This window comes from Salvelinus alpinus, chromosome 1 (genome assembly GCF_045679555.1).
Source record: "Salvelinus alpinus chromosome 1, SLU_Salpinus.1, whole genome shotgun sequence".
Classification (NCBI taxonomy): Eukaryota; Metazoa; Chordata; class Actinopteri; order Salmoniformes; family Salmonidae; genus Salvelinus; species Salvelinus alpinus.
Window position 1 is genome coordinate 112,111,029 of NC_092086.1, and position 18,827 is coordinate 112,129,855.

Sequence of the window (18,827 nt, forward strand, 5' to 3'; positions counted from 1 at the left end):
ATCTTAAAGCCAGAGCTGACTATCCACCAGTGGTGGAAAAAGTACCCAATTGTCATACTTGTGTGAAAGTAAAGATACCTTTTTTAATATGAAATTACTCAAGTGAAAGTCACCCAGTAAAATACTAATTCAGTAAAAGTCTAAAAGTATTTGGTTTTAAATAGACTTAAGTATCAAAATGAAATGTAATTGCAAAAATGTTAAATTTAAAGTAAATTATTTCAAATTCCTTATATTAAGGAAACCAGATAGTACAATTGTTTGTGTTTTTAGATTTACAGATAGCCACTGGCACACTCCAACATAATTTACAAACAAAGCATTTGTGTTTAGAGAGGTGCCAGATCAGAGGTAGTAGGGATGACCAGGGATGTTCTCTTGATAAGTGTGTGAATTGGACCATTTTCTGTCCTGCTAAGCATTTAAAATGTAAGAAGTACTTTTGGATGTCAGAGAAAATGTATGGTAAGAAAAAGTACATAATTTTCTTTAGGAATGTAGTGAAGTAAATGTTGTCAAAAATATAAATTCAAATACCGATACCCCCCAAAAATGACATTAGTACTTTCAAGTATTCTTTACTTCTGTACTTTACACCACTGCTATCCACTTCACGTCCCCCTCATCTTGGAAAGGAAATTATATACAGCTTAACTGCACTCCCAGCAACCTCACTGACACACAAAGCTGCTGTTAACCGTTGCCTAGTTCTATGAATGTGTGATACTTCTGATTCGTCTGTTCCACTTTCACCGTCCCTACTCGACCAACGCCCCTCGGAGCCTGCTGCCCCTCGGAGCCTGCTGCCCCTCGGAGCCTGCTGCCCGTTGGCGCGTGCTGTTGATCATGTGATGTAACTTGATATATTTGATTTCTTCTGTTTCAGTTAAGAAACCAGAGGAAGTGAGACGTTACAGCTCCCAGTTGGCTCTCTCAGACCATCACGGCATGTCTCACACCAGCCACAACACACACAGACACAGGTACATCCCTGTTAAGAATTACACCTGAGATGCAGGTATGTCCGTTCCCAGAAGAAGATTCACCTGGGCTTTGTTCATTAGGATACGCAGTGGAAGAAAACAGTCGGAAACAGGGAGGTACCATCTGAACTTGTCCAATAGCAAAGGCTCCTTTTTCGTTTTTTTTCTTTACACAATGTTTAAAAAAAATAAGTTGTGCTATGGTGTGCCTTAATGAAAACAACCTTTCACCTGAGTGTGCTCTCTCCCGTCTCACATTCCTAGTGTCCAGTCAAATGTCTGAGTCCTGCTATAGAAATGTGTGATTGTGTGTGTGCACACCCTGCTCTCTAGCATTTAGATTATATATCCAGCAGTATGTGGACACCCCTTCAAATTAGTGGATATGTCTATTTCAGCCACACCTGTTGCTGACAGGCGTATAAAATCGAGCACACAGCCATGCAACCTTCATAGACAAAACATTGGCAGTAGAATGGCCTTACTGAAGAGCTCAGTGACTTTCAACGTGGCACCGTCATAGGATGCCACCTTTCCAACAAGTCAGTTCATCAAATTTCTGGTCAACTGTAAGTGCTGTTATTGTGAAGTAGAAACATCTAGGAGCAACAACGGCTCAGCCGTGAAGTGGTAGGCCACACAAGCTCACAGAACGTGACCGCCGAGTGCTGAAGCGCGTAGCGCATTAAAATCGTCTGTCCTCAGTTCCAACACTCACTACTGTGTTCCAAACTGCCTCTGGAAGCAACGTCAGCACAATAACTGTTTGTCGGGAGCTTCATGAAATGGATTTCCATGGCCGAGCAGCTGCACACAAGCCTAAGATCACCATGCGCAATTTCAAGCGTTGGCTGGAGTGATGAATCACGCTTCACCATCTGGCAGTCTGATGGAGGAATCAGGGTTCGGTTGATGCCAGGAGAACGCTACCTGCCCCAATGCATAGTGCCAACTGTAAAGTTTGGTGGAGGAGGAATAATGGTGTGGGGCTGTTTTTTGTGATTCGGGCCAGGCCCCTTAGTTCCAGTGACGGGAAATCTTAATGCTACAGCATACAATGACATTGTAGACAATTCTGTGCTTCCAACTTTGTGGCAACTGTTTTGGGTAAGGCCCTTTCCTGTTTTCAGTATGACAATGCCCTGTGCACAAAGCTAGGTCCATACAGAAATGGTTTGTCGATCGGTGTGGAAGAACTTGACTGGCCTGCACAGAGACCTGACCTCAACCCCATCGAACACCTTTGGGATGAATTGGGACGCCGACTGCGTGCCATGCCTAATCACCCAACATCAGTGCCTGACCTCACTAATGCTCTTGTGGCTGACAGGAAGCAAGTCCCCGCAGCAATGTTCCAACATCTTGTGGAAAGCCTTCCCAGAAGACTGGAGGCTGTTACAGCTGGAAAGGGGGACCAACTCCATATTAATGCCCATGATTTTGGAATGAGATGTTTGACGAGCAGGTGTCCGCATACTCCTGGTCATGTAGTGTATATTCCGTGGCCCAGGATAGACACCTGTTAATGTTCAACTAAATGTATGTATCTCTGAGTGAAGCTATTCTCACACCACTCACTTTGCACAAGACTGGGAAAACGGAGAGGTGTGTCGTAGTTAAGGTATGGAAACACGTCAGTCCGAGTGGAGTTATTTATCAGGATAAAGGTTAAATAAAAATCTGGAAACGTATATCATAGAAGGTAAATCATCCCGTTTTCAATTATTCACACCTGTTCTAGTGTAAGGTGTGCTTCCTAAAGAGTAATGTTTTAACTTCCTGAAGCAGCCTTACCCATTAGCTGTATGATGTTTTATCTATGGCCCTCCTGCACCCCCTGCTGGTTAAGTTAATGTATAACCTGGCTCTATGGTCTAGTCTTTTATTTTTTACCTTTATTTAAACTAGGCAAGTCAGTTAAGAACAAACTCTTACTTACAATGACGGCCTACGGTAACTGCCTTGTTCAGGGGCAGAACGACAGATTTTTGGTCTAAAGTAGTGCACTATATAGGGAATAGGGTATCATAGGGCTCTGGTCTAAAGTAGTGCACTACATGGGGAATAGGGTTCCATAGGGCTCTGGTCTAAAGTAGTGCACTATATTGGGTTCCATAGGTCTCTGGTCAAAAGTAGTGCACTATATAGGGAATAGGGTTCCATAGGGCTCTGGTTAAAAGTAGTGCACTATATAGGGCTCTGGTCTAAAGTAGTGCACTATAAGGGAATGTGGTGCCAGTGGGGACTCGTAGTGGGTTAATGGGTCTGTCGTGGTAACAGCAGTCTGCTACTGGCTGTGTGTGTGATATCAGTGTGACATACACAGTCGGCGGCAGGCAGGCTGTCGTGTGGTAGGTTAATCAGTGCCAGTATGATTTCATAATTGATCCTGTGTGTAGGCAGACAGTTTGGGCACAGGGCCACAGAGTGGAACGACACACTCACCGAACAGCTCGGGCGGCCAGCTCTAGGATGAGTCTGGGTGGTTCCAAACTTCTTCCATTTAAGAATGATGAAGGCCACTGTTTTCTTGGGGAGCTTCAATGCTGCAGACATTTTTTGGTAGCCTTCCCCAGATCTGTGCCTCGACACGATCCTGTCGATTCACGATTCGACCTCATTGCTTGGTTTTTGCTCTGACGTGCACTGTCAACAGTGGGACCTTATATAGACAGGTGTGTGCCTTTTCCAAATCATGTCCAATCAATTGAATTTACCCCAGGTCGACTCCAACCAAGTTGTAGAAACATCTCAAGGATGATCAATGGAAATAGGATCCACCTGAGCTTAATGTCGAGTCTCAATACAATGGGTCTGAATACTTATGTAAATACGATGTTTCGGTTTTTTATTTTTAATACATTTGCAAAAAATTAAGAAACCGGTTTTCGCTTTGTCATTATGGGGTATTGTGTAGATTGCTGAGGATGATTTTTTTATTTCATCCATTTCAGAATAAGGCTGTAATGTAACAATGTGGGAAAAAGTCAAGGGGTTGGAATACTTTCCTGTGTGTGTGTATTCATTTGTTTATCTCTATCTATCATCTCTAGAACCAGTAACCTAATGTCCATAAAGTTAATGGAGTATGTTCAACTATCCAATTTTATGTATGTGATGCAGGCAGATTTGCTATGGAACCAAGATGTCTTTTCTCCATGTTTTAGTTGCTTGGGGGATTTTAGGACAACTTAACAAAACCTTTTGTGGTGGAAGAATGAAAGAAGGTGATACTCGTGACTAGTGACTGGCTAGCGACTGGCTAGCGTGAGAGCACAGCATGATGATGAGAGAAGGTGATACTCGTCCCTAGTGACTGGCTAGCGTGGGAGCACAGAGTGATGATGATGATGAGAGAAGGTGATACTCGTCACTAGCGGCTGGCTAGCGACTGGCTAGCGTGGGAGCACTTCGTGATGACTCAATCACCATTCATGGCACTGTTTGAATGACTGACTGTCTGTGGGCTAACACAGTGGTCAAACACACCTGATCTGTAGCAATCTCTTTGAAGAGACATTCCAACAGAAGTCCTAGGCTCACTGAAGCCAGGAGAGTTGAAGACTGATTAAACTTGAATCGACAAAATGGATGTAACTGTGAATTAAATTGTCATGTTTGGATTGTTTCAAGTGTTCATAAAGAGCCTTGCGTTTTGATATGTTTCATTGTACTGTAAGTTGTATGGAATTACTGTTACAGAGACACTGTGTTATTCTGTTCATCGGAAGGCTGATAGTTCAAAGAGGACCGACACAGGGGTGCACCCTGTATAATTTAGACGAGTTGTGATGATTCGGTTTTTTTCATGCCTTTTTGTTTTAATGTTTTGGGCCATGCAAAGTGATGTTAATTAGACGGTAGGAGATACTGGGCCATGTAAAGTGATGTTAATTAGACGGTAGGAGATACTGGGCCATGTAAAGTGTGGTTAATTAGACGGTAGGAGATACTGGGCCATGTAAAGTGATGTTAATTAGACGGTAGGAGATACTGGGCCATGTAAAGTGATGTTAATTAGACGGTAGGAGATACTGGGCCATGTAAAGTGATGTTAATTAGACGGTAGGAGATACTGGGCCATGTAAAGTGATGTTAATTAGACGGTAGGAGATACTGGGCCATGTAAAGTGATGTTAATTAGACGGTAGGAGATACTGGGCCATGTAAAGTGATGTTAATTAGACGGTAGGAGATACTGGGCCATGTAAAGTGACGTTAATTAGACGGTAGGAGATACTGGGCCATGTAAAGTGACGTTAATTAGACGGTAGGAGATACTGGGCCATGTAAAGTGACGTTAATTAACGATTGGAGATACTGGGAGTTAGTGCTCAATTCCGAGTCTCATTGCAAAGATTCTGAATACTTATGTAAATAAGGTATTTCTGTATATTTTATATATCTATATATATATATCTATATATATATAGATATATAGATATATATATAGATTTAAAAAAAAAAATTTGCTAACATTTCTAAAAACCTCTTCGCTTTGTCATTATGGGGTATTGTGTGTCGATTGATGCGGAAAACATTTTAATCAATTTTAGATTAAGTCTGTTATGTCACAAGATGTGGAATAGTGGAAGGGGTCTGAATACTTTCCAAATGCACTGTTATGTTCTTGTGCTTTAGATTTATGTCTAAGCTTCAGTTTGACATTAAGCAGACAGGGCCGTATCACATCCATGAAAGACTTGAATTTCGGGTTTTTCCACATCTAAAATAAATCTCCTTGACATAGCTTGTCAAAAATCCAATGAATGCATAATTAGGACAATACACAACCTTTCTCAGGCATTTAACTTTGTCACCATGTTGCTGACTGACAGTGTCTGGATAGAAATGTCTAATCTAGAACATACACCGAGTGTTAAAAACTTTAAGAACACCTACTCTTTCCATGACCGACTGACCAGGTGAAAGGGAAAGGGGGATACCTAGTCAGTTGTTCAACTGAATACATTCAAATGTGTCTTCCGCGTTTAACCCAACCTCTCTGCATCGGAGGGGTGCCTTAATCGACATTGACGGCGCCCAAGGAACACCAGGTGAGAGCTCTGGTCCCTTATTGATGTCACTTGTTAAATCCACTTTAATCAGTGTAGATGAAGGGGAGGAGACACGTTAAAGAAGGATTTTTAAGCCCTGAGACAATTGAAACATGGCTTGTGTATGTGTGCCATTCAGAGGGGGAATGGGCAAGACAAAAAATGTAGGTGCCTTTGAACAGGGTATGGTAGTAGGTGCCAGGCGCACCGGTTTGTGTCAAGAACTGCAACGCTGCTGGGTTTTTCACGCTCAACAGTTTCCCGTGTGTATCAAGAATGGTCCACCACCCAGCATCCCTGTAGAGTCCAAGCCCTGACGAAACAAGGATATTCGGAAGAGCAACTCAATATTAGGAAGGTGTTCTTAATGTTTTTGTACACTCAGTGTATATGCTTGTCTAGGTCATGTAGAGTAAGTAATCATGGCAGTTCTATGCATCTTTTTTCTATGTCCTCCCCATGCAGGCTGTATGAAGGGGCTGCACACATATGAATGTCTGCAATGTATAGTATGGAATCCATCGTGTCCGTTCTGTTGTACATTTCAATCTGTTTTTCCCCAGGCGATATGAGGGTGCAGCCGACGAGGGTCTGATGCTCCAGAGACGTGAGGAAGAGGTTCAGAGGCTCCAGGCTCACCTGGCTAACAGGCTGTCCAGGGCCTCCCTATACCCAGGGGACGACCCCCGAGCCAGCCTCTACACCGGGGATGAGCCCTTGGCACGCACCTCCATGCTGGACCTCCGGGACCCTCTCAATGCTACGCTACCACACCACCGCAAACCTAAGGTAGCCTACCGCATAGCAGACCTAAGGTAGCCTGCCGCATAGCAGACCTAAAGTGGCCTGCCGCATAGCAGACCTAAGGTGGCCTGCCGCATAGCAGACCTAAGGTGGCCTGCCGCATAGCAGACCTAAGGTGGCCTGCCGCATAGCAGACCTAAGGTGGCCTGCCGCATAGCAGACCTAAGGTGGCCTGCCGCAGAGCAGACCTAAGGTGGCCTGCCGCAGAGCAGACCTAAGGTGGCCTGCCGCAGAGCAGACCTAAGGTGGCCTGCCGCAGAGCAGACCTAAGGTGGCCTGCCGCAGAGCAGACCTAAGGTGGCCTGCCGCAGAGCAGACCTAAGGTGGCCTGCCGCAGAGCAGACCTAAGGTGGCCTGCCGCAGAGCAGACCTAAGGTGGCCTGCCGCAGAGCAGACCTAAGGTGGCCTGCCGCAGAGCAGACCTAAGGTGGCCTGCCGCAGAGCAGACCTAAGGTGGCCTACCTACATCTCAGGCCTACACTAGATCTAAACCAAAGCTGTCTCTTTGTGAAATGGCTGCTGGTGTGATTTTTAGATAGTGAGAACAAGTAGGCCTAACATTTTTACAGCACGACATGGTGCAGTCTATGTGTGTAAACCCTCTTCTTACTCTGTCTCTCATTCCTATTGCAGAATTTCTTTGGTCCTGAATTTGTGAAGATGAACAGCGAGCCATGTGTTGCCTTGACGGTTCCCTCGTCAATAATGGTGAGACTCCTCAAGGTGTTTCAGATGGGGTACTAGTGGAGCAGACTGATTTCTAGCCCGGTGGTTGTGGGAGTGAGGGTTATGTCAGTGTAGTGGAATACATCCTAACCTCTCCTCTAGCTCTGGGTTCAAACAGAAAGCTTTCATTTTGAATCATTTATCTCTGCTTGATTGAGCTGGCCTGGCTATAATGGAACCAATGAAACCCTGCCTACCTAGAACCTCCAGGCATGCTCAATCAAACTCTCTCAAACTATAAAAATACAAATAAATAACCCGCTCTGGAGAGGAGAAATCCCAGGTCTGGTGGTCAGTGTAATGTACTGGACCTCTCCTGGTACAGGGCAATGTAATGGCCCCCTCCTGGTACAGGGTAATGTAATGGCCCGCTCCTATCTCCTGGTACAGGGCAATGTAATGGCCCGCTCCTATCTCCTGGTACAGGGCAATGTAATGGCCCGCTCCTATCTCCTGGTACAGGGCAATGTAATGGCCCGCTCCTATCCCATGTCTCACCCTAAATTACCCCTTTCTATCTCTCTTCTGTCCCGTGTCATCTCTCTCCCCCAGAACAAGCGTGGGAAGCTGGATGAGGTCCAGAGGAAGGTGGGGGTGGTTCTGCTGACCGGCCAGAAGCTGGAGCTGAGCTGTGACATCAAGGCTGTGTGTAAGGATGTGTTGGACATGGTGGTGGCTCACATTGGACTGGTGGAGCACCACCTCTTCGGCCTGGCCTGCCTCACAGGTATGGTATGGGTGGAGGGTTCATCCTGTGTGTGTGTGTCAGGGGCCGACTGGGACAAGAATTCGGCAATGACATTTTAACCACACCAGCCCACATCCCTGCATGCGGCGGCAACTTTTCCCGCAGTTGCATTTTGAAATGTTATATGATCAGAACGCGTTTTTCTCTCGAACGCATGCGGGGAGAGTAGAGAGGCTTGCTCATTACAGCAGCACGCGAAGGGCTGGGAAGACACTTTCATTACAGAAATCATGGAGGATAATGCACTTTACTGTTTGAACAAATCATGCTTTTAAGCCCCTCCCCTCCCCCCAAAAAGCGATGTTTTCAAATCAAATCAAATCAAATTTTATTAGTCACATACACATGGTTAGCAGATGTTAATGCGAGTGTAGCGAAATGCTTGTGCTTCTAGTTCCGACAATGCAGTAATAACAAGTAATCTAACCTAACAATTCCACAACTACTACCTTATACACACAAGTGTAAAGGGATAAAGAATATGTACATAAAGATATATGAATGAGTGATGGTACAGAACGGCATAGGCAAGATGCAGTAGATGGTATAGAGTACGGTATATACATATGAGATGAGTACTGTAGGGTATGTAAACATAAAGTGGCATAGTTTAAAGTGGCTAGTGGTACATGTATTACATAAAGATGGCAAGATGCAGTAGATTATATAGAGTACAGTGTATACATATACATATGAGATGGGTAATGTAGGGTATGTAAACATTATATTAAGTGGCATTGTTTAAAGTGGCTAGTGGTACATTTTTACATAATTTCCATCAATTCCCATTTTTAAAGTGGCTGGAGTTGAGTCAGTATGTTGGCAGCGGCCGCTAAATGTTAGTGGTGGCTGTTTAACAGTCTGATGGCCTTGAGATAGAAGCTGTTTTTCAGTCTCTCGGTCCCTGCTTTGATGCACCTGTACTGACCTCGCCTTCTGGATGATAGCGGGGTGAACAGGCAGTGGCTTGGGTGGTTGTTGTCCTTGATGATCTTTATGGCCTTCCTGTGACATCAGGTGGTGTAGGTGTCCTGGAGGGCAGGTAGTTTGCCCCCGGTGATGCGTTCTGCAGACCTCACTACCCTCTGGAGAGCCTTACGGTTGTGTGCGGAGCAGTTGCCGTACCAGGCGGTGATACAGCCCGACAGGATGCTCTCGATTGTGCATCTGTAGAAGTTTGTGAGTGCTTTTGGTGACAAGCCGAATTTCTTCAGCCTCCTGAGGTTGAAGAGGCGCTGCTGCGCCTTCTTCACAACGCTGTCTGTGTGGGTGGACCAATTCAGTTTGTCCGTGATGTGTACACCGAGGAACTTAAAACTTTCCACCTTCTCCACTACTGACCCGTCGATGTGGATAGGGGGGTGCTCCCTCTGCTGTTTCCTGAAGTCCACAATCATCTCCTTTGTTTTGTTGACGTTGAGTGTGAGGTTATTTTCCTGACACCACACTCCGAGGGCCCTCACCTCCTCCCTGTAGGCCGTCTCGTCGTTGTTGGTAATCAAGCCTACCACTGTAGTGTCATCCGCAAACTTGATGATTGAGTTGGAGGCGTGCATGGCCACGCAGTCGTGGGTGAACAGGGAGTACAGGAGAGGGCTCAGAACGCACCCTTGTGGGGCCCCAGTGTTGAGGATCAGCGGGGTGGAGATGTTACCTACCCTCACCACCTGGGGGCGGCCCGTCAGGAAGTCCAGGACCCAGTTGCACAGGGCGGGGTCGAGACCCAGGGTCTCGAGCTTGATGACGAGTTTGGAGGGTACTATGGTGTTAAATGCTGAGCTGTAATCGATGAACAGCATTCTCACATAGGTATTCCTCTTGTCCAGATGGGTTAGGGCAGTGTGCAGTGTGGTTGCGATTGCGTCGTCTGTGGACCTATTGGGTCGGTAAGCAAATTGGAGTGGGTCTAGGGTGTCCGGTAGGGTGGAGGTGATATGGTCCTTGACTAGTCTCTCAAAGCACTTCATGATGACGGAAGTGAGTGCTACGGGGCGGTAGTCGTTTAGCTCAGTTACCTTAGCTTTCTTGGGAACAGGAACAATGGTGGCCCTCTTGAAGCATGTGGGAACAGCAGACTGGGATAAGGATTGATTGAATATGTCCGTAAACACACCAGCCAGCTGGTCTGCGCATGCTCTGAGGACGCGGCTGGGAATGCCGTCTGGGCCTGCAGCCTTGCGAGGGTTAACACGTTTAAATGTTTTACTCACCTCGGCTGCAGTGAAGGAGAGCCCGCAGGTTTTGGTAGCGGGCCGTGTCAGTGGCACTGTATTGTCCTCAAAGCGGGCAAAAAAGTTATTTAGCCTGTCTGGGAGCAAGACATCCTGGTCCGCGACGGGGCTGGTTTTCTTTTTGTAATCCGTGATAGACTGTAGACCCTGCCACATACCTCTTGTGTCTGAGCTGTTGAATTGCGACTCTATTTTGTCTCTGTACTGGGACTTAGCCTGTTTGATTGCCTTGCGGAGAGAATAGCTACACTGTTTGTATTCGGTCATGTTTCCGGTCACCTTGCCCTGGTTAAAAGCAGTGGTTCGCGCTTTCAGTTTCACGCGAATGCTGCCGTCAATCCACGGTTTCTGGTTTGGGAATGTTTTAATCGTTGCTGTGGGTACGACATCGTCAATGCACTTCCTAATGAACTCGCTCACCGAATCAGCATATTCGTCCATGTTGTTGTTGGACGCAATGCGGAACATATTCCAATCCGCGTGATCGAAGCAGTCTTGAAGCGTGGAATCAGATTGGTCGGACCAGCGTTGAACAGACCTGAGCGCGGGAGCTTGTTGTTTTAGTTTCTGTTTGTAGGCTGGAATCAACAAAATGGAGTCGTGGTCAGCTTTTCCGAAAGGAGGGCGGGGGAGGGCCTTATATGCGTCGCGGAAGTTAGTATAACAATGATCCAGGGTTTTACCAGCCCTGGTAGCACAATCGATATGCTGATAGAATTTAGGGAGTTTTGTTTTTAGATTAGCCTTGTTAAAATCCCCAGCTACGATGAATGCAGCCTCAGGGTGTGTGGTTTCCAGTTTACAAAGAGTCAGATAAAGTTCGTTCAGGGCCATCGATATGTCTGCTTGGGGGGGAATATATACGGCTGTGATTATGATCGAAGAGAATTCCCTTGGTAGATAATGCGGTCGACATTTGATTGTGAGGAGTTCTAGATCAGGTGAACAGAATGACTTGAGTTCCTGTGTGTTGTTATGATGATCACACCACGTCTCGTTAATCATAAGGCATACCCCCCCGCCCCTCTTCTTACCAGAAAGATGTATGTTTCTGTCGGCGCGATGCGTGAAGAAACCAGCTGGCTGCACCGACTCCGTTAGCGTCTCTTGAGTTAGCCATGTTTCCGTGAAGCAGAGCACGTTGCAATCCCTGATGTCTCTCTGGAATGTTACCCGTGCTCGGATTTCATCAACCTTATTGTCAAGAGACTGGACATTGGCGAGTAGTATGCTAGGGAGTGGAGCGCGATGTGCCCGTCTCCGAAGCCTGACCAAGAGACCGCTACGTTTGCCCCTTTTACGGCGTCGCATAGGGTCCCCGGCTGGGATCAGATCCATTGTATTGGGTGGAAGGCAAAACACTGGATCCGTTTCGGGAAAGTCATATTCCTGGTTATAACGATGGTGAGTTGACGTTAATCGTATATTCAGTAGTTCCTCCCGACTGTATGTAATGAAACCTAAGATTACCTGGGGTACCGATGTAAGAAATAACACATAAAAAAACAAAATACTGCATATTTTCCAAGGAACGCGAAGCGAGGCGGCCATCTCGGTCGGCGCCGGAAACTCATTTTGAGTGAGGTGACAACGTAGAATGTGTTCTTTCTACATTTATAGGCAACCTTACCGTTTTTCATGATCTTGGCTGTCTAACTGATGAGTCGGAGCAGCTTTCTTTGACTTTGAATGTGAGTTTATGTGACCTTAGGCTGCGCTATCAGAAAACCGGTCCTGCCCATCTTGGTAGAGGGGTCAGCCAAAGTATCATTATAGATTAGTAGAACCTTTAGAAATTGTTATTTTGTGCATATCAATTTCGACCAGCCCACTCAACAAAATAATGGGCCAGCCCATCATATGACCAATCTGCTCCTGCTGGGTTTGCGCTCTTCTGCTCTCCTGCTGTCTGTTATAAACCAAAATCCAGACACTTGTTGATTTTCCTGCCTACTTTCTGACTGCAAGTTTCTTAGTTATTTTCAGTGTGTCTGCAAGTGTCCAGCTCATTCTGACTTATTCCTATGTTATCGCTCTCTCTTGCTCTCCCCACTCCTCCTTGCCCCCCTCCTTTCCCTCTCTCCTCCCTCTCTGCTGCATCTCTCCCTCTCACCTCCTCTCCCTGCGCCTTCCCGCCTCCTACTCTCTCCCCTCACCCTCCTCTCCCTGCGCCCTCCCGCCTCCTACTCTCTCCCCTCACCCTCCTCTCCCTGCTCCCTCCCTCCCTCTGTGTCTCTTTTATCTAGACAATGAGTTCTTCTTCATTGATCCCGATGCCAAGCTGTCCAAAGTTGCTCCTGAGGGGTGGAAGGAAGAACCCAAGAAGAAGAAACCAGACATCCAGTTTAACCTATTCCTACGCATCAAGTTCTTTGTGGATGATGTCAACCTCATACAGTAAGACCATGGGGCTATTCATCTTCTCAGAGTATGAGTGATGATCTAGGAGCAGTTTGGCATTTTAGATAAATAATGATTACGAAGACATGGAGAGAAGGGGACCTGATTCCCCACTCTTACTCCGGGACAGGCCCTGTCCTCCATAAAGTAAGACAATGGAAACATGTTCTGCCCACTTCCTGTCAGTGGAGCTCGGGCCATTATTCATGAAGCATCTCAGAATAGAAATGCTAAATCTAGGATCTCTTTTGCCTTTATTGGTAGAGCATGACTCTTGCAACGTCAGGATAGTGGGTTCGATTCCCGTGAACAACCATATGTAAAATGTACTCACGCATGACTGTAATTCGCTTTGGATAAAAGAGCCTGCTAAATGGCACATATATACAGTACCAGTCAAAAGTTTGGACACATCTACTCAATTGTTTTCCTTTATTTTTTATTATTTTCTACATTGTGGAATAATAGTGAAGACATCAAAACTATGAAATAAGACACATGGAATCATGTAGTAATCAAAAGTGTTCAACAAATCAAAATATATTTGAGATTCTTCAAAGTAGCCACCCTTTGCCTTGATGAGAGCTTTGCACACTCTTGGCATTCTCTCAACCAGCTTCATGAGGTAGTCTCCTGGAATGCATTTCAATTAACAGGTGTGCCTTGTTAAAAGTGAATTTGTTGAATTTCTTTCCTTCATGCGTTTGAGCCAATCAGTTGTGATGAGGTAGGGGTGGTATACGGAAGATAGCCCAAGTCCATATTATGGCAAGAACAGCTCAAATAAGTAATGGACTGTCGTTTCTCTTTGCTTTAAGACATAAAGGTCAGTCAATCAGTAAAATTTCAATAACTTTGAAAGTTTCTTCAAGTGCAGTCGGAAAAACAAATCAAGTGCTGTGATGAAACTAGCTCTCATGAGGACCACCCCAGGAAAGGAAGTCCCAGAGTTACCTCTGCTGCAGAGGATAAGTTAATTAGAGATACCAGCCTCAGAAATTACAGCCCAAATGAATGCTTCAGAGTTCAAGTAACAGACACATCTCAACATCAACTGTTCAGAGGAGACTGCGTGAATCAGGCCTTCATGGTTGAATTGCTGCAAAGAAACCACTACTGAAGGACACCAATAAGAAGAAGAGACTTGCTTGGGCCAAGAAACACAAGCAATGGACATTAGACCAGTAGAAATATTTCCTTTGGTCTGATGAGTCCAAATGTGAGATTGTTGGTTCCAACCGCCGTGTCTTTGTGAGATGAATAGTAGGTGAACGGATGATGTCTGCATATGTGGTTCCCACCGTGAAGCATGGAGGAGGAAGTGTGATGGTGTGGGGGTGCTTTGCTGGTGTGGGTGCATTCTGCAGCAACATGCCATCCCATCTGGTTTGCGCTTTGTGGGACTATCATTTGTTTTTCAACAGGACATTGACCCAACACACCTCCAGGCTGTGTAAGGGTTATTTGACCAAGAAGGAGAGTGATGGAGGGCTGCATCAGATGACCTGGCCTCCACAATCACCCGACCTCAACCCAATTGAGATGGTTTGGGATGGGTTAGACCGCAGAGTGAAGGAAAAGCAGCCAACAAGTGCTCAGCATATGTGGGAACTCCTTCAAGACTGTTGTAAAAGCATTCCAGGAGAACCTGGTTAAGAGAATGCCAAGAGTGTGCAAAGCTGTTAAGGTAAAGGGTGGCTACTTTGAAGAATCTCAAATATAAATCTATTTTGATTTGTTGAACTTTTTTTGGTTACTACATGATGCATTATATGTAGAAAAACCTTTGAGTAGGTGTGTCCAAACTTTTGACTGGCACTGTATGTGTCCAAACTTTTGACTTACTGTATATATATATAGTACCAGTCAAAAGTTTGGACACACTTACTCATTCAAGAGTTTTTATTGTTACTATAATAAAGAATGCTGTGGTAGACATGCTGGTTAAGTGTGCCTTGAATTCTAAATAAATCATCATATGGACCCTGGTCTCAGATCTGTGCCAAGCATGGCAACAACCAATAGGACTATACAGCACAAACAGATCTGGGACCAGGTTAGTCAAAGCCTTTAGCTGAAGTGAAACAAGCCCTTGGTTAAACAACAATAGCCTGCTTCAGAATAAAGTATCAATACTGTGCTCCACTCCAGACACACCATGACAAAACACCAGTACTACTTGCAGCTGAGGAAGGATATCTTGGAGGAGAGGGTGTGCTGTGACATGGAGAATTCCATGCTCCTGGCGTCCCTGGCTCTTCAGGCAGAGTTTGGTGACTACCAGGCAGAGGTAGTAATCCCTCCTCTACAGTAGTAGTATAGTTAATATACAGTGTTTACCACATTGACATAATGGGGTGGTTTCCTAGACCATATTAAGCCAATCCTGGACTAAAAAGCTATTTCAGTTGAGGCTCTCCGTTGAACATGCCTTTTTAGTCCAGGAGTCGGCTTAATCTGGAACCAGGAAGCCGACCAACCCTATATGTGAGGGCTACAATTCTACCATCTGTTTCTTCTAGCTCCATGGAAAGACGTACTTCAGAATGGAACATTACATGTCTGCCTCTGTGCTGGATAATATTGACCAGAGCTCCATCAAGGAAGAACTGCTCAAACTACACAGCACATACTATGGAGCCACAGAGGCAGAGACAGAGTTTGAGTTTCTCAAGGTAAGTGCCCAGATGGCTAGCCTAGCCTGGTCCCAGATGGCTAGCCTAGCCTGGTCCCAGATGGCTAGCCTAGCCTGGTCCCAGATGGCTAGCCTAGCCTGGTCCCAGATGGCTAGCCTAGCCTGGTCCCAGATGGCTAGCCTAGCCTGGTCCCAGATGGCTAGCCTAGCCTGGTCCCAGATGGCTAGCCTAGCCTGGTCCCAGATGGCTAGCCTAGCCTGGTCCCAGATCTGTTTGTTCTGTCTTTCCAACTTGATAACAGATCTGGGACCAGGCTTCAAGATGGCGTGATTGAACTACTATGTCAAATGACGTAAAGATGCTGTAACGTCAAGGGGGTGGAAACGTTATGGTGATCGTAATTATGATTGATCCCTGTTTTTGAGTTTTAAAGACTCCTTTTATCCTGTTTTCTTTCCTGAAGGCGAGCCAGAGGCTGACAGAGTACGGGATTCACTTCCACCGTGTCCTCCCTGAGAAGCGGTCCCAGACAGGTATCATGCTAGGGGTCTTCTCCAAGGGTGTCCTCATCTTTGAGGTCCTGAATGGAAACAGAACCCCAGTACTAAGGTTCCCCTGGAGAGAAACCAAGAAGATTTCTTTCACAGTAAGTGTATTGCACTCTGAACTCCAAGCAGAGTTCAATTCCATCATTAAATCGTTTAATTTTAATTTTATTTAACTAGGCAAGTCAGTTAAGGGCAAATTCTTATTTACAATGACAGCCTATGAACAGTGGGTTAACTGCCTTGTTCAGGGGCAGAATGACCAGTTTTTTTTATCTCGTCAGCTCGAGGATTCGATCCAGAAACCTTTCGGGTTACAGGCCCAACGCTCTAACCACTAGGCTTTCTGCCGCCCCTTTTAATAAACATGTTGTGTGGGGGACGATGAGGTACTTATGTTAAAGGCTTTGAAATACTGGATAGGTGCTCTATAAATCCAATATGTTAATTAATCTCAACATTTCAAAAGACTTAATAAAAGTGAAGCCTCTAGTCTGGTGTAATGTTTCACTCACTGGAAATGTACCCTGTTTCTTCTGCATTGCTTTGTAAAAAATTCTCCATCACTCATGGAATGCAATTTTTTTCTGTTGTATTTCTCTCACTCACTTTTCTTATCCTTCCGTTTCTCTGCAGAAGAAAAAGATCTGTCTTCAGAACACGTCAGACGGGATTAAACACCTGTTCCAGACAGACAGCAACAAGACCTGTCAGTACCTGCTGTGCCTTTGCTCTGCTCAGCACAAGTTCCACCTCCAGACGAAGGCCCGACAGAACAACCAGGAGCTGCAGGACTTAGGTGAGACAGTGGGAGATGGTGAACTTAAAGCTCATGTAGACATGCTGTAGTTGTCACATGTCCTCATCCTAAACAATAGAACAATTTAACTGATTCTGTTAGACCTACTTATGGGGTGGAGACATACATTTTAGTTAACCTTTACTTTACACTTCAGTTATATGAATTATTGTATAAGATTTAGCATTTAAGACCCTCTGATAATGCCTTCTCATAATATCCTACCTGGTACTTCTCCCTGTTCCACAGAGAACTCTCCACTGAACCTCCTGCAGTACTCTCTGGGCCAGGGGGGGGTGGAGGGGATGGGGAGGGCCGTGAGCTCTGCCAGCCTGACCCCTAGCTCCTCAGCCCGCTCCGCACACTCAGACTCAGACCTGAAGAGGATTTCCTACTCAGAGGTAATTGATGTTTTACATCTTTAGAAATCCCCGGTCCAATCCCCGGTTCCTCTATGTTCTTTGTGGTGTGTAGTTTTAATTACATCCATTTTTTGTGAAAAACGTTTTATCTCAGGTGGCCCTGAACAAGGCTCCTGGCGGCCGGCTCCATGCCCAGGAAGAGGTGCTCTTCCCTGGGTTCAACTCCGGCCTCGGTCCCCACCACCACCACCCTTCCAATGCCCGGCTAATGATGAGCAGATCACACCACAACCTGGGCCAGGTATGATGCCATTTAATCATGCTGTCTTATGGATGTCTATGGCACTTCTTATGGCTCCTGACTATGTATTTTATTATTTTTGTTGTGCATGTTTCTATCTACTGTTGTATGACATTTTCCCATCTGAGATAAATAAAGTTCCATCCAAGTAGCTATTAAAATATGTATCTATCCATGTATGGCTCTATCCAGGTGCCTGAATCTCCAGAGCACCGTGCAGTCTCCTTCAACAGCCAGTCTCAGTCTGCTGTGAACCATGCCCAGCTCCTGGACTGCCACCACCGAGCCAGCTCAGACACAGACTCCATCTCGGTAGCTTACCAGCAGGATAGGTGAGTCACCTATACCTTAAGTGCTCACCTAAGCCTCTTTAGTTAAAGGGAGAGACCATCCGATGATCCAAAACACTTCCCTGATATTGATTTAGAAGATGGATTACGGTATATGTTACCATAACGATAAAACATTTTGGAAAATGGCATGTTGTAATGCGGTGCACGCTGGTGGCAGGGAAGTCAGGCGCAGGAGAATGAACTTGGTAAAAAAACGGAGCTGTTTAATAAACATTCAAAAAAAACTCCGAAAACCAAAGTATACAAAAATATCATAATAGGGTGCAAAACCCGTCACACACCAGAACAACAAAACACACCAGAACAACAAAACACAGCACAACAAAACACAGCAGAACAACAAAACACAGCAGAACAACAAAACACAGCAGAACAACAAAACACAGCAGAACAACAAAACACAGCAGAACAACAAAACACAGCAGAACAACAAAACACAGCAGAACAACAAAACACAGCAGAACAACAAAACACAGCAGAACAACAAAACAACAGCAGAACAACAAAACAACAGCAGAACAACAAAATAACAGCAGAACAACAAAATAACAGCAGAACAACAAAATAACACCAGAACAACAAAATAACACCAGAACAACAAAATAACACCAGAACAACAAAATAACACCAGAACAACAAAATAACACACCAAAATAACAAAATAACACACCAAAATAACAAAATAACACACCAAAATAACACACGCAAACAAAATAACACACGAAGAACAAAATAACACACCTACTTACAACAAACAATATCTGACAAGGACATGAGGGGAAACAGAGGGTTAAATACACAACAGGATAATGAATGGGATTGGAACCAGGTGTGTAGGAAGACAAGACAAAACCAATGGAAAATGAAAAATGGATCAATGAT

The 18,827-nt window shown here is 45.2% G+C and overlaps 1 protein-coding gene across 3 annotated transcripts in view; it reads left to right on the forward strand.

Moving 5' to 3' along the window:
• Positions 1–18,827, forward strand: part of ptpn13 (protein tyrosine phosphatase non-receptor type 13) — a 125,100-nt gene that overhangs the window by 77,294 nt on the left and 28,979 nt on the right. For all 3 annotated transcript variants that reach the window (XM_071341688.1, XM_071341697.1, XM_071341705.1), the window contains exons 9-20: positions 887–983; positions 6,604–6,829; positions 7,478–7,552; positions 8,123–8,297; positions 12,796–12,946; positions 15,101–15,239; positions 15,472–15,624; positions 16,049–16,231; positions 16,767–16,929; positions 17,179–17,330; positions 17,446–17,592; positions 17,785–17,924. In XM_071341688.1, coding sequence (XP_071197789.1) covers positions 887–983; positions 6,604–6,829; positions 7,478–7,552; positions 8,123–8,297; positions 12,796–12,946; positions 15,101–15,239; positions 15,472–15,624; positions 16,049–16,231; positions 16,767–16,929; positions 17,179–17,330; positions 17,446–17,592; positions 17,785–17,924 — 1,801 coding nt within the window. The remainder of the gene's footprint in view (positions 1–886; positions 984–6,603; positions 6,830–7,477; positions 7,553–8,122; positions 8,298–12,795; positions 12,947–15,100; positions 15,240–15,471; positions 15,625–16,048; positions 16,232–16,766; positions 16,930–17,178; positions 17,331–17,445; positions 17,593–17,784; positions 17,925–18,827) is intronic.